At 49.0% G+C, this 12,360-nt stretch overlaps 1 protein-coding gene across 1 annotated transcript in view; it reads right to left on the reverse strand.

Moving 5' to 3' along the window:
- LOC138260684 (mucin-2-like) overlaps positions 1-12,360 on the reverse strand; it is a 241,279-nt gene that overhangs the window by 163,903 nt on the left and 65,016 nt on the right. The window contains exon 6 of the mRNA XM_069209183.1: positions 3,851-4,019. Coding sequence (XP_069065284.1) covers positions 3,851-4,019 — 169 coding nt within the window. The remainder of the gene's footprint in view (positions 1-3,850; positions 4,020-12,360) is intronic.

Raw genomic sequence — 12,360 nt, forward strand, 5'->3', positions numbered from 1 at the left:
TTTTTCAAGAAATATACTCTGATAATGTCTTCAGTTTAGTCTGTATTTTAGTGAACAAGGTAACTTAATAAATTCCAGGGTGACTTCAAATTGTGATAATATATAATGGATCCCAGGAAGGGATTGCCATGAGCTTTAGTGTCAAATTATTTCCAGGTCATTGCAATACTGGGATGTGATGAGCCATTCACCATAAAGACCAATTATACGATCAGTAACTAGTGATGAAGGATACAGCTTTATAAGTGCACATATTAAAATCATTGCCAGCTAGAACTATTGCTGTTTAGGTGCATTCTTTGTCCTGTTTTCTGAAAGAGAGATGCTGCTTGACTTTAGAAACTGAGTAATGATTACCCACAAGCTATCATCCACAGAATAATAGGCAAAGAGATTGAAAAAAGCACAGTCTAGAACACTGTCTTTGATATTATCAGAGAAGATCATTGAATGAAAGTATTGTCATGTAGTGCTTACAGTTGAATTCATATACCATACATCCATTTGTAGTAACTGTACTTTCTGAAAAATATTTACATCTTAAGTAGGCTGTCCTCTTTTCAGTGTTTATTTTGTTGATGATTTCAGTTCTGTTTACTCAGTGTTTTCCAAACCTTTTGAAATTAGTGTTTATCAGTGTTCATTTAGCTGAGACCTAACCCCAAAATAGATACAACTGTGCCTTCGCAGTGTTTACAAACGTGTTGTTTTTTGCAGTGATTGTTATAAATGTGCATATTTAATTTGAAGGAGAAGCAATGCAGGATATATAGGGGGTCATTCTGATCCTGGCGGCCTCGGACCGCCAGGGCGCAGAACGACGGAAGCACCGCCAACAGGCTGGCGGTGCTTCAATGCCCATTCCGACCGCGGCGGTAAAGCAGCGGTCGGAAAACCGGGGCCGGCGGTTTCCCGCAGTTTTTGCCCCGTCTGGGCGAATCCGCCAGGGCAGCGCTGCCCTGGGGATTCCGACCCCCTTCCCGCCAGCCTGTTTCTGGCGGTGTACACCGGCAGGAAGAGGCTGGCGGGAACGGGTGTCCAGGGGCCCCTGGGGGCCCCAGCAGTGAAAAGGGCGACGGGTGCAACTGCACCCGTCGCACACCTGCAACACCGCCAGCTCCATTCGGAGCCGGCTTCAGTGTTGCAGGCCGCCTTCCCGCTGGGCCGGCGGGCGCTAACAATGTTAGCACCCGCCGGCCCAGCGGGAAGGTCGGAATGGCCCCAGCGGTCTTTTGACCGCAGAGCGGCCAAATGGCGGTTCCCGCCTGGCGGGCGCCGCCCGCCAGAGTAGGAATGAGGGCCATAGTGTCTTCCTGTAGGCAGTGTGTCCAATGGACTTATTGTAGACAGGAGTAGAAAGCCTGTTTACTGTACTCTCACTCATATCTCATTACCTTCTCTCATCTCATTAGCTCTCACGCTCACTCTGTCAGGGTTCTGTCTGGCTTACAGGACACTTAGGCCCTCATTCTGACCCTGGCGGTCAAAGACCGCCAGGGCGGAGGACCGCGGGAGCACCGCCGACAGGCCGGCGGTGCTCCAATGGGGATTCCGACCGCGGCGGTAAAGCTGCGGTCGGACCGGCACCACTGGCGGGCTCCCGCCAGTGTACCGCCGCCCCATTGAATCCTCCACGGCGGCGCAGCTTGCTGCACCGCCGCGGGGATTCCGACCCCCCCTACCGCCATCCAGATCCCGGCGGTCCGACCGCCGGGATCCGGATGGCGGTAGGGGGGGTCGCGGGGCCCCTGGGGGCCCCTGCAGTGCCCATGCCACTGGCATGGGCATTGCAGGGGCCCCCGTAAGAGGGCCCCTACATGTATTTCACTGTCTGCTGCGCAGACAGTGAAATACGCGACGGGTGCAACTGCACCCGTCGCACAGCTTCCACTCCGCCGGCTCGATTCCGAGCCGGCTTCATCGTGGAAGCCTCTTTCCCGCTGGGCTGGCGGGCGGTCTGAAGGCGACCGCCCGCCAGCCCAGCGGGAAAGTCAGAATTACCGCCGCGGTCTTTCGACCGCGGAACGGTAACCTGACGGCGGGACTTTGGCGGGCGGCCTCCGCCGCCCGCCAAGGTCAGAATGAGGGCCTAAATGGGTTGGAAAAGTAACAGTGTTTTACTCAAATGTTTAATAAACACACAACTGGACAGAGTGAGGGGTCATTCATCTACTCCTTACTGAATACTGTGACATTGTAAAGGTGGTGAACACTGCAAAAACCGTAGTAATTTTAAATCCTTTAACATTTTAAATTACACCAGGTTAATTTGTAGCCTTGCTTCTTAATGCACCTGAAACGTGACGATTTAAGAATGCTTGCCACTGTTTTTTGCACTCTTGTCAAGCTACATTAAGGTGGTACTGCTGTTACCTGGACATGTGTTCCCATGGCAAGTGTCCCAGGTTAAGTCAGCCCTGACCGTTTAACAGACATCACATTGTATTTTGGGTCTTGAAATTTTGCTGTTAACCTTCCAACTATGGACTCAAAGTCAGCAACAATGAAGTACATTTGGGTAAAAAGCTAAGATTAGCTGAAGTGTCCCACAATATAATGGAGCGCCTTGCTGATATGAATCTTGCTGGTATGTGGATAATCTTGTGCCGTGTTCTCAGCATTATCCCATCTGTATGGTGACAGCTCTCTTTTCACATGCACCTGTCACTACACTTTGCATTTAATGTTCAAAGCCTGGGGTGTTTGACAAATTACCCGCTACCTTTACTGACTTATTAGAAAAGGGGGCTCATGTGTCAAAGAGGTTTACCCATTCTGTGCTGTGGATAACTGTGACAATACATGATGGACAAGCTTCATATGAACCACCCATTACACCAATCAGTGAAAGAGAAATAAACACTGTCAACAGATCAAGTAGGTTTTTAGTAGTCCCAGCTTCTCTGTAGTGTGTACAATAATTAGTTCAGATATAAAAGATGCTTCTGGACCTGCACCTTTATTCCACACAGACAATAAGCAGGCAAAAAAGGAAGAAGAAACAATATTTGAATGACATTAAAAATCAACTAAACTCAAGACTAGTCTTTCTTGTTCTTACATTGTATAAGAAAATTATATTGTGTTGACCTCTTGAGAAATAAATAAAAATGACTCATTCTCTTCCACATCCTTTCTTTGAAAGGCAGTATTGTTTGTGGTTGGGCAAGTGCTTATATGCTTACACAGATGGGTGCTGTTTCCCTTTCAGTGGGGTTTTATCAGTTAAAACACAATTAAACCTAGTACAGGACAGTCTGAGCTTAAAATATCAAGAGACCTAAATACAGGTGTCTCTCTTTGTTTGAGTGATACGCAGATTAAACAGAGTTTTTATGTGCATTGAATTCATCCTTTAGGCCCTTGTCACCAAGTGGGTGATAAAACATTACTAGCTCAGAGTCCTATAGGAAATGTACTCTGTGTTTGTAGATCCAGTGCTGGTCTACAACTGCTCACCCAAATAGACTTTTTGTGTGAATTTTCTATGCATTGATAAAGCCATTCAGCTTTTAACACTGTATCTCTAAACCTTGAAACTGCTGATTGAGGTAGGTTCCTCAACCATTATTTATAGACACTGTGAGACGGCCCAGCCAGCTACTTCAAGCATGTTGAGGCCCCACATGGTTTTGCCTGATAGTTATTCTTTGTTGACCTTTGTGTCCTTTGCTTTAAGTCGATGAATGTGAATGGACATCTGTGGACAGGACCACAGCATCCTCAGGGGCACCGTTTCCACCTCCAGAAGCATACCCCACATCTCTTGAGAGAAGTGCAGTGTGGCCGATTTCACTGTGTGTGCATCTCACCCCCTCCCCTCCAGTCAAAGTGAAATTGGGGGACTTACATGATGTTGGCACAGTTAGCCGTAGTCAGGATCCACCATCGGCTCAGGATGGATCCTGCGCAGAAGTGGTGGACGGACAGCTTCAGGGACACCACCCAGGGGAATTCTCCAGCCTGGGCCTCCAGACTGTCAGGGTCACTGAGGATATAGAAAGGCCGCTGACCACACGCTAGAAACAAAAGCAAGAAAATAATATATAAACATTGTTATTAAACACAGAAACACACATGCCCCTACTGATCACGAGGGGTAGAGGAAGAAACCTCCAAGACTTTAGGGATCTCACTCAAAGTTTTATTTTCATCTGGTGTACCTGGCTTAACTTTTTTTCTTCATAGAAATGCTGTGTGCAGGGTTCAGAACATGGGACATAAAAGGATGAAGGAGCATGAAAATTGCTGGTAAGGGAGCAACAAAACAGTAAAGAATTTTATACATAGAAGTTCAGGAGCTGGTGGTGGGTACGCATCTTGAATCCTTCGGTTTATAAAGCAATGGCTGGTGGTGACTGAGGACACCTTCCACTTAGAGGCTGGGGCCTTGGAAAGCTGTTGGAAGATGTTGATGGTGCAGTCTCAGGTTAAGACATGGGGCGTCGTAGTAAACCAGCGCCAGGGATGTACACCTGGACCTGGCACATGGGAGCTAAGGAGTTATGAGGAAGTCTCCAGGCCTTGGGAGTGAGGGGAAGGTGTAGCAGGAGATGTTTGGGGACAAGGAGAGTAGAGAAATAAGGACATGGCTAAATGTATACTGTATGGTTAGAAATTTGAGTAGGTGTCTGTTTCTGCACTGACAGCAGCTGTTTTTTGCAGGAAAAGAACAGAGCTGCATCTGTAGATCTTCTTGTGGCAAACCTTGGGCCTGGAATGCACAGGATTGAGTTGCAATTAAGATGCTGATGGAAAATCCTCCAATTTCTCCAAGTAGCAAGTACTACTTCCAGAAAAAGATTCCACGGGAGGAATACCCCCATCGGGAGAATAACTGAGCTCCCTGCAGAAAAAATAATTTGTGACACATCCTGAGCCATTAGGGATCTATAGAGAAAGTGAGATGCCGCATAAGTGGCCTTGACGGGTACATGGAGACAAACTTGCCTTACAAGATTATAGAGTGGGAACGCCACTATGCGCACCCAGGATATTACTAAACTAAATTGTCCTGATTTGAATGTGTAATCACTGAAGGCTCATAGAGTTGACATCCATCATTTTATATCTCGAAGATACCTCAATATTGGTACTCTTACTGAAACATGGTTAGAAGAAACTGCTGGTCCTAATTCTGTGCTGGCATTACCAAATGCATATTACATATTTAAAGCCAACAGCCAGGAGAGTAAAGAAGCAGGAAATGCAAATATCTTTAAGTAAAAATGAGAATTATTTATATGCAAAGCTGGCAAGATAAGTTCTTTAGAACACCTTATTGCCAAGGTGAAAATTAGCTGGACCTAAACTGTAATTATATCACAGATTTTTCAGTTTGAGATACTTGATCATCTTATCCCACTGCTGCTTTCACACAAATCTTAGTGATATGAAATGTAACTTGGGGTCAAAGGCGAGACGGATGGAAGGGCTGATAAGCCTTGGGCCACCTGCAGCCCCAGGGTTTGTCCCTGCCATGCAGCGCTCTCATCAGTAACGTCATTGCAAATGTTGCCCTGATATTATCAATGATGCAGTTGACATGTCATCTGTGATGTAATAGGTTGGATAATTAGCAGCGCATGGCGAGGGTGCGAGTTACAGTTACCAAAGGGCACGAGTCAGTTACTTGAGTTCAGTGTAACTGGTGAATTTCAGTGTTTTTGTACATTTAAAAAGTGACATTTTCGCTGAAATTTTAAACTAACTACCCAGTTACTTTGACCTTTGGTATCTTTCAGTGAATTTCTATTTTTGTACTGTAAAATAATACTTTATTACGATAGGTAACAGCAACCACCCCCCCCCCCCCCCACACCATCCTAATATCGATATGATTCACAAATCTAAAAAACTTTAAGTAGCTTGGTGTAGGAAAATGACCCTTATTGCAGTTACCCCCCCCCCCCCCCCCCACTTTTTGCCTGATATTGATGCTGACTTGACTGAGAGTGTGCTGGGATCCTGCTAACCAGGCCCCAGCACCAGTGTTCTTTCACCTAAAATGTACCATTGTTTCCACAATTGGCACAACCCTGGCACACAGATAAGTCCTTGTGAAAGGTACCAGTGGTACCAAGGGCCCTGTGACCAGGGAAGGTCCCTAAGGGCTGCAGCATGTGTTGTGCCACCCTAAGGGGCCCCTCACCTAGCACATACACACTGCCAGTGCAGATTGTGTGTTGGTGGGGAGAAAAAGGCAAAGTTGACATGGCATCCCCCTCAGGATGCCATGCACACAAAATACTGCCTGTGGCATAGGTAAGTCACCCCTCTAGCAGGCCTTGCAGTCCTAATGCAGGATGCACTATACCACAGGTGAGGGCATAGCTGCATGAGCAATATGCCCCTACAGTGTCTAACTCTATTCTTAGACATTGTAAGTACAGTTGTGGCCATATTAAGTATATGGTCTGGGAGTTTGTCAAAAACGAACTCCACAGCTCCATAATGGCTACACTGAATACTGGGAAGTTTGGTATCAAACTTCTCAGCACAATAAACCCCCACTGATGCCAGTGTGGGATTTATTAAAAAACTGCACACAGAGGGAATCTTAGAGATTCCCTGTATTTTACCCAATCCTTCAGTGCAGGACTGACTGGTCTGTGCCAGCCTGCCACAAACAAATGAGTTTCTGACCCCATGGGGTGAGAGCCTTTGTGCTCTCTGGGGCCAGAAACAAAGCCTGCACTGGGTGGAGGTGCTTCACACCTCCCCTCTGCAGGAACTGTAACACCTGGCGGTGAGCCTCAAAGGCTCAGGCCTCGTGTTACAATGCCCCATGGCACTCCAGCTAGTGGAGATGCCCGCCCCTGGACAAGCCCCCACTTTTGGTGGCAAGTCCAGAGTGATAATTAGGAAAAGGAAGGAGTCACCACCTCAGCCAGACCACCCCTAAGGTGTCCAGAGCTGAAGTGACCCCCTCCTTGCAGAATCCTCCATCTTGGTTTGGAGGACAGGGTCCAATAGGGAAAGGAATGTGCCCCCCTCCCCAAAGGAAGGGGACACAAGGAGGGTGTAGCCACCCTCAGGGACAGTAGCCATTGGCTACTGCCCTCTGACCCCTTAAACACCCCTAAATCTTGTATTTAAGGCCTCCCTGAACCAAGCTATTCAGATTCCTGATGACCTCACAAGAAGAAGAAGGAATGCTTAGCGGAAACCCCAGCATAGACGAAAAGGAGACAACTGACTTGTCCCCAGCCCTACCGGCCTGTCTCCTGCTTCAATGAACCTGCAGAAGAAAAGCGACGTGTCCTGCAGGTCCAGCGACCTCTGAAAAACCTCCAGAGAACTGCCTGCATCACTGAGGATCAAGAAACTCCCATAGACAGCGGTCCTGTCCAAAAGAAAAGAAGAAGAAACTGCTTCTAAAGGCTCTCACCTCACTCCAGAAGCGTGAGTCCTAACCACTCTGCACTCGACACCCACGGCCTGAGTCCAGGTGGCTCAACCACCAGAGAGGGCCCCCAGGCAACGGTGACCAAGTGCCCACCCTGGGTTGACCTCCCCACCCCTTTACGATGATGCCTGCAGAGGGAATCCCGAGGACCCCCTTGACCGCGACTGCCCTGGACAAAGATAACCGACACCAAATGACCAACTGCACCCGCAGCCCCCAGGCCTTGGAGAAATCGACACCCAGTGCAGCGACAATCAACAGGTGGCTCTCTTCCCTGTCTGACTGGTGGTGTGCCCGAGACACCACCCCTCCCACCCCCCAAGACCTTGCCTGCAGCTCCTGAGTGACCCCCGGGGTTCCCTCATAGAGTTTCATTGGACACCCTGTTTGCACCCTGCACCTGGCCTCCGCTGAAGGTGTAGGATTGGTGCCTACTTGGGGCCCCTCCACTGCTCCTCTAATCCCCCCTGCTCTGCCCTCCAAGCCGCGGGTACTTACCTGCTGATAGACCGAATTCTGAGTACCCTTGTCACCATAGGGGCCCAGGTTAAAATTTCTCAACTTTGACCTCTGCACCCGGCCACCCTGTGTTGCTGGTGGTGGGTGTTTGGGTTTAACTTGAACCCCCAACGGCGGACTACCTATAACCCGGAGACTGGAACTGTAAGTCGTGTACTTACATCTAAAACCGTACTTTATTTTCTTCCCCCAGGAACTGTTCAGAAAATGCAGTGTCCACTTTTAAAATAAATATTCTCTGTTTTCTTGAAAACTGTTTACTTGACTAAAGTGAAAGAAAGTGACATTGATGTCTAAGTTCCTACCAGCAACAGTATTTACTCCTGAACTGAGTCTTGTGGTTCTAGTAATAAAGTAACAAAAATATATTTTTCTATATAAACTCCTTTTGGTCTGGGGTTAAGTCATTGAGTGTGTGTTTCTTCTATTGCTTGTGCGTGTACAACAAATGCTTAACACTATCCTCTGATAAGCCTAACTGCTCAACCACCCTACCACAAATAGAGCATTAGTATTATCTATTGTTGCCTCTGTCAAGCCTCTTGGGAAACCCCTGGACTCTGTGCGCACTATATCTCATTTTGATATAGTATATACAGAGCCAGCTTCCTACACTTGGTATGACTGAGAAATCTGAACAAATATGAGGAACTCTGTATGACTGAGAAATCTAAAAAACTGTAGCTTGGTATGATTCAAAAATCTAAAAAACTGTATCTTGATATGCTTCAGAAATCTAAAAAACTGTAGCTTGGTATGATTCAAAAATCTAAAAAACTGTATCTTGATATGCTTCAGAAATCTAAAAAACTGTAACTTGGTATGATTCAGAAATGTAAAAAACTGTAACTTGATATGCTTCAGAAATCTAAAAAACTGTAACTTGGTATGATTCAGAAATCTAAAAAACTGTAACTTGATATGCTTCAGAAATCTAAAAAACTAACTTGGTATGATTTAGAAATCTGAAAAACGAACTTGGTATGATTTAGAAATCTAAAAAACTAACTTGGCGTGATTCAGAAATCTAAAAAACTAACTTGGTACGATTCAGAAATCTGAAAACTGTAACTTGGTATGATTCAGAAATCTTAAAAACTGTAACTTGGTATGATTCAGAAATCTTAAAAACTGTATGATTCAGAATTCTAAAAACTGTAAGTTGGTATGATTCAGACATCTGTAAGGAATTTGGAGGATTGCTGCATTAAAAAAGATGTTGCCTGGAGGTCTGATGTTCCATGACAACATTATTGTTACAGTAGAGCCACGATCACTCAGTCGCCCTCAGGTCTGGTAGCAGCTATACCTGAAGGAACAGATTAAAGGCAGATGTGTTCTGTGTGAATATGAAGCTTGTAATACAAGTAAAGCTAGTTACTGTTTCCCTGCAGGATTGATGCTTGTACATTCGATATGTCCAACCTCAGGAACACCATTTTCATGGATCTTGTGAATGATTTAACTGAGTGACCTACTTCATAAAGATCTTCCAATATATAGTTTGTTTTTTAATTTCTCCAACTTTGGATATTTTATATATGCACATGCTTGAATCAATTGCCGTAATCAGGTTGGGAAACCCTGGAACATTACTACTGCAGTAAACAGTGTAAGCGACCTCTGACCTGTTTTTGGTCCAGAGCTCGCCCCCCACGTCCGCAGCACCAACCTGCTGTCTCCTGCCTCTGACCCCCGCCCACGCTGCTGCTAGCGTGTTCGAGGCCCTCCTCCACCCGCAGGCATCCTCCTGCGCCTCATCCCTGGTGTCTAGTGGGCTCTAGTAAGCTTCACTTGACCCGTGTGCCGCTTTCCGCTGTCCAGTAAGTGTTTTCTATTTTTTCAGCGCCTTGCCTCCTTGCGCTTCTGCCCCCGTCGTGCCCCTTCTGATTGTGCCACTTTTCGCCGTCTTGTAAGTGCTTTCTATTGTTTTTTTCAAGCGCCTCGCTTCCTGCGCATCTGCCCCCGTTGTGCCCCTCTGATTGCTGTACCCCGACTGTATTTTGTGCCATTAGTGTATTTTTGTGACTGTTTTTTCAATTTGTGCCCGACTTGTTTCTGCCTTGTTTTTCTTGTTTTTGCCCCTTGTGCGCTCCCCCTTGCAGTCCTCTCCCTGCCACCCTGCGGCCCCGCCCCCCTCGTGCCCCCATTCGCCACTCCCTCCTGCCTCCCGCCTCCCAGCTGCTCCTCCCTCCTCCCTCCCTTCTTAATGGCTGGCGCTGCGCGTCGCGAGTGAGCGACCTCTGACCTGTTTTTGGTCCAGAGCTCGCCCCCCACGTCCGCAGCACCAACCTGCTGTCTCCTGCCTCTGACCCCCGCCCACGCTGCTGCTAGCGTGTTCGAGGCCCTCCTCCACCCGCAGGCATCCTCCTGCGCCTCATCCCTGGTGTCTAGTGGGCTCTAATAAGCTTCACTTGACCCGTGTGCCGCTTTCCGCCATCCAGTAAGTGTTTTCTATTTTTTCAGCGCCTTGCCTCCTTGCGCTTCTGCCCCCGTCGTGCCCCTTCTGATTGTGCCACTTTTCGCCGTCTTGTAAGTGCTTTCTATTGTTTTTTTCAAGCGCCTTGCTTCCTGCGCATCTGCCCCCGTTGTGCCCCTCTGATTGCTGTACCCCAACTGTATTTTGTGCCATTAGTGTATTTTTGTGACTGTTTTTTCAATTTGTGCCCGACTTGTTTCTGCCTTGTTTTTCTTGTTTTCGCCCCTTGTGCGCTCCTCCTTGCAGTCCTCTCCCTGCCGCTGCCTCCCTGCGGCCCCGCCCCCCTCGCGCCCCCATTCGCCGCTCCCTCCCGCCTCCCAGCTGCTCCTCCCTCCCCCCTTCCTTCTTAATGGCTGGCGCTGCGCGTCCGCGCCGCTGGCGTGCCGTAGTCGCGCCAGAGGCAAGCCCGTCTGCGCCCGTCCGTGCCTGGACCGCGCCCAGCGCCACCCCCCCTGGCCCTCACGCCCCCCACGCCCCATGCCTTCGCTACTCGCCCAGCGAACTCCTTGCCCTCAACCCTGGCCCCTCCTCAGAGTGCTTCCTGGCCACCCCGAAGCACACCAAAGGACCTTTTTCCTGCCGCACCTGCAACTTCACCTGCAACAAAACAACGAAACCAGCAACAACCAACACAAACCACCTGCACTGCATCCTCCTCAACACACGCTCCGCACGAAAGCACGCCATCGAACTCTGGGACCTGCTCGACACCACCGCCCCAGACGTAGCCTTCCTGACCGAAACCTGGTGGAACGACTCCTCGGCCCCTGACATCGCCATCGCCATCCCTGACGGCTACAAGATCACCAGAAGAGATCGCCCCAACGGAATCGGCGGAGGAATAGCCATCGCCCACAAATCTACCCTTAAGATCCACACCCACACGGACGACACCCTCAAGACAGCCGAACACCTCCACTTCCAGATTCACACAGACCCCAACACTACCCTCAGAGGAACCCTCATATACCGCCCTCCAGGACCTAGAGCCCTCTTCAGCGACGCTGTCTCCGACCTCGCAAGCACCCACGCCCTCGCCTCTCCAGACTACATCCTCCTGGGAGACCTAAACTTCCACCTGGAGAACAAGAATGACGTCAATACAGCATCGCTGACCACCAACCTCTCCAACCTCGGACTCCGTCAGCTGGTCAACACTCCCACCCACATCGCCGGCCACACCCTTGACCCACTCTTCACTTCAAGCAACCACATCTCTTTCAGCCACACCTCCGAACTCCACTGGACCAACCATCACTGCGTCCATTTCTCCTTCAAGAAAAACACCGAACACCACCGCACTCCTCTACCGCCGCACCGCCGCTGGGGAAAAGTCACCGAAGATCAACTTACCAACACCCTCGCCAAAAACCCACCACCCGACCCCACCGACCCGGACTCCGCCGCCATCAACCTCCAACAATGGATCCTCGACTGCGCCAACATCCTAGCCCCGCTCAAGAAACCCACCACCAACCAAGAAAAGAAAAAAACAGCCTGGTTCACAGGCGAACTAACCACCTCCAAACGCACCTGCCAGAAACTCAAGAAAAAATGGATCCTCGAGCGCACACCCGAGAACCTCGCTACCCTCAAGGAAGCCAACCGTGAACACCACCAACGGATCCGACTCGCGAAGCGCTCCCACTTCACAGAACGCCTCAACAACAACGCTCACGACTGCAAGGAACTCTTCGGCATCGTGAAGGAACTCGCCAACCCCAGCGCCATTGTCAACGACATCCCTCCATCCCAGAAACTCTGCGACGATCTCTCCACCTTCTTCTACCAGAAAATTGCAGCCATCCACGACAGCTTCAACACCTCACCTCCGCCAGACCCCACCCCCATCAACTCCTCCCACGCCGACCACATCACCACCTGGACCCAAGTAGACGACGCCGAAACCCTAAAGACCATGAACTCCATCCACTCAGGATCTCCCTCTGACCCC

The sequence above is a fragment of the Pleurodeles waltl genome, chromosome 10 (assembly GCF_031143425.1).
Source record: "Pleurodeles waltl isolate 20211129_DDA chromosome 10, aPleWal1.hap1.20221129, whole genome shotgun sequence".
In the NCBI taxonomy this organism is placed as follows: domain Eukaryota; kingdom Metazoa; phylum Chordata; class Amphibia; order Caudata; family Salamandridae; genus Pleurodeles; species Pleurodeles waltl.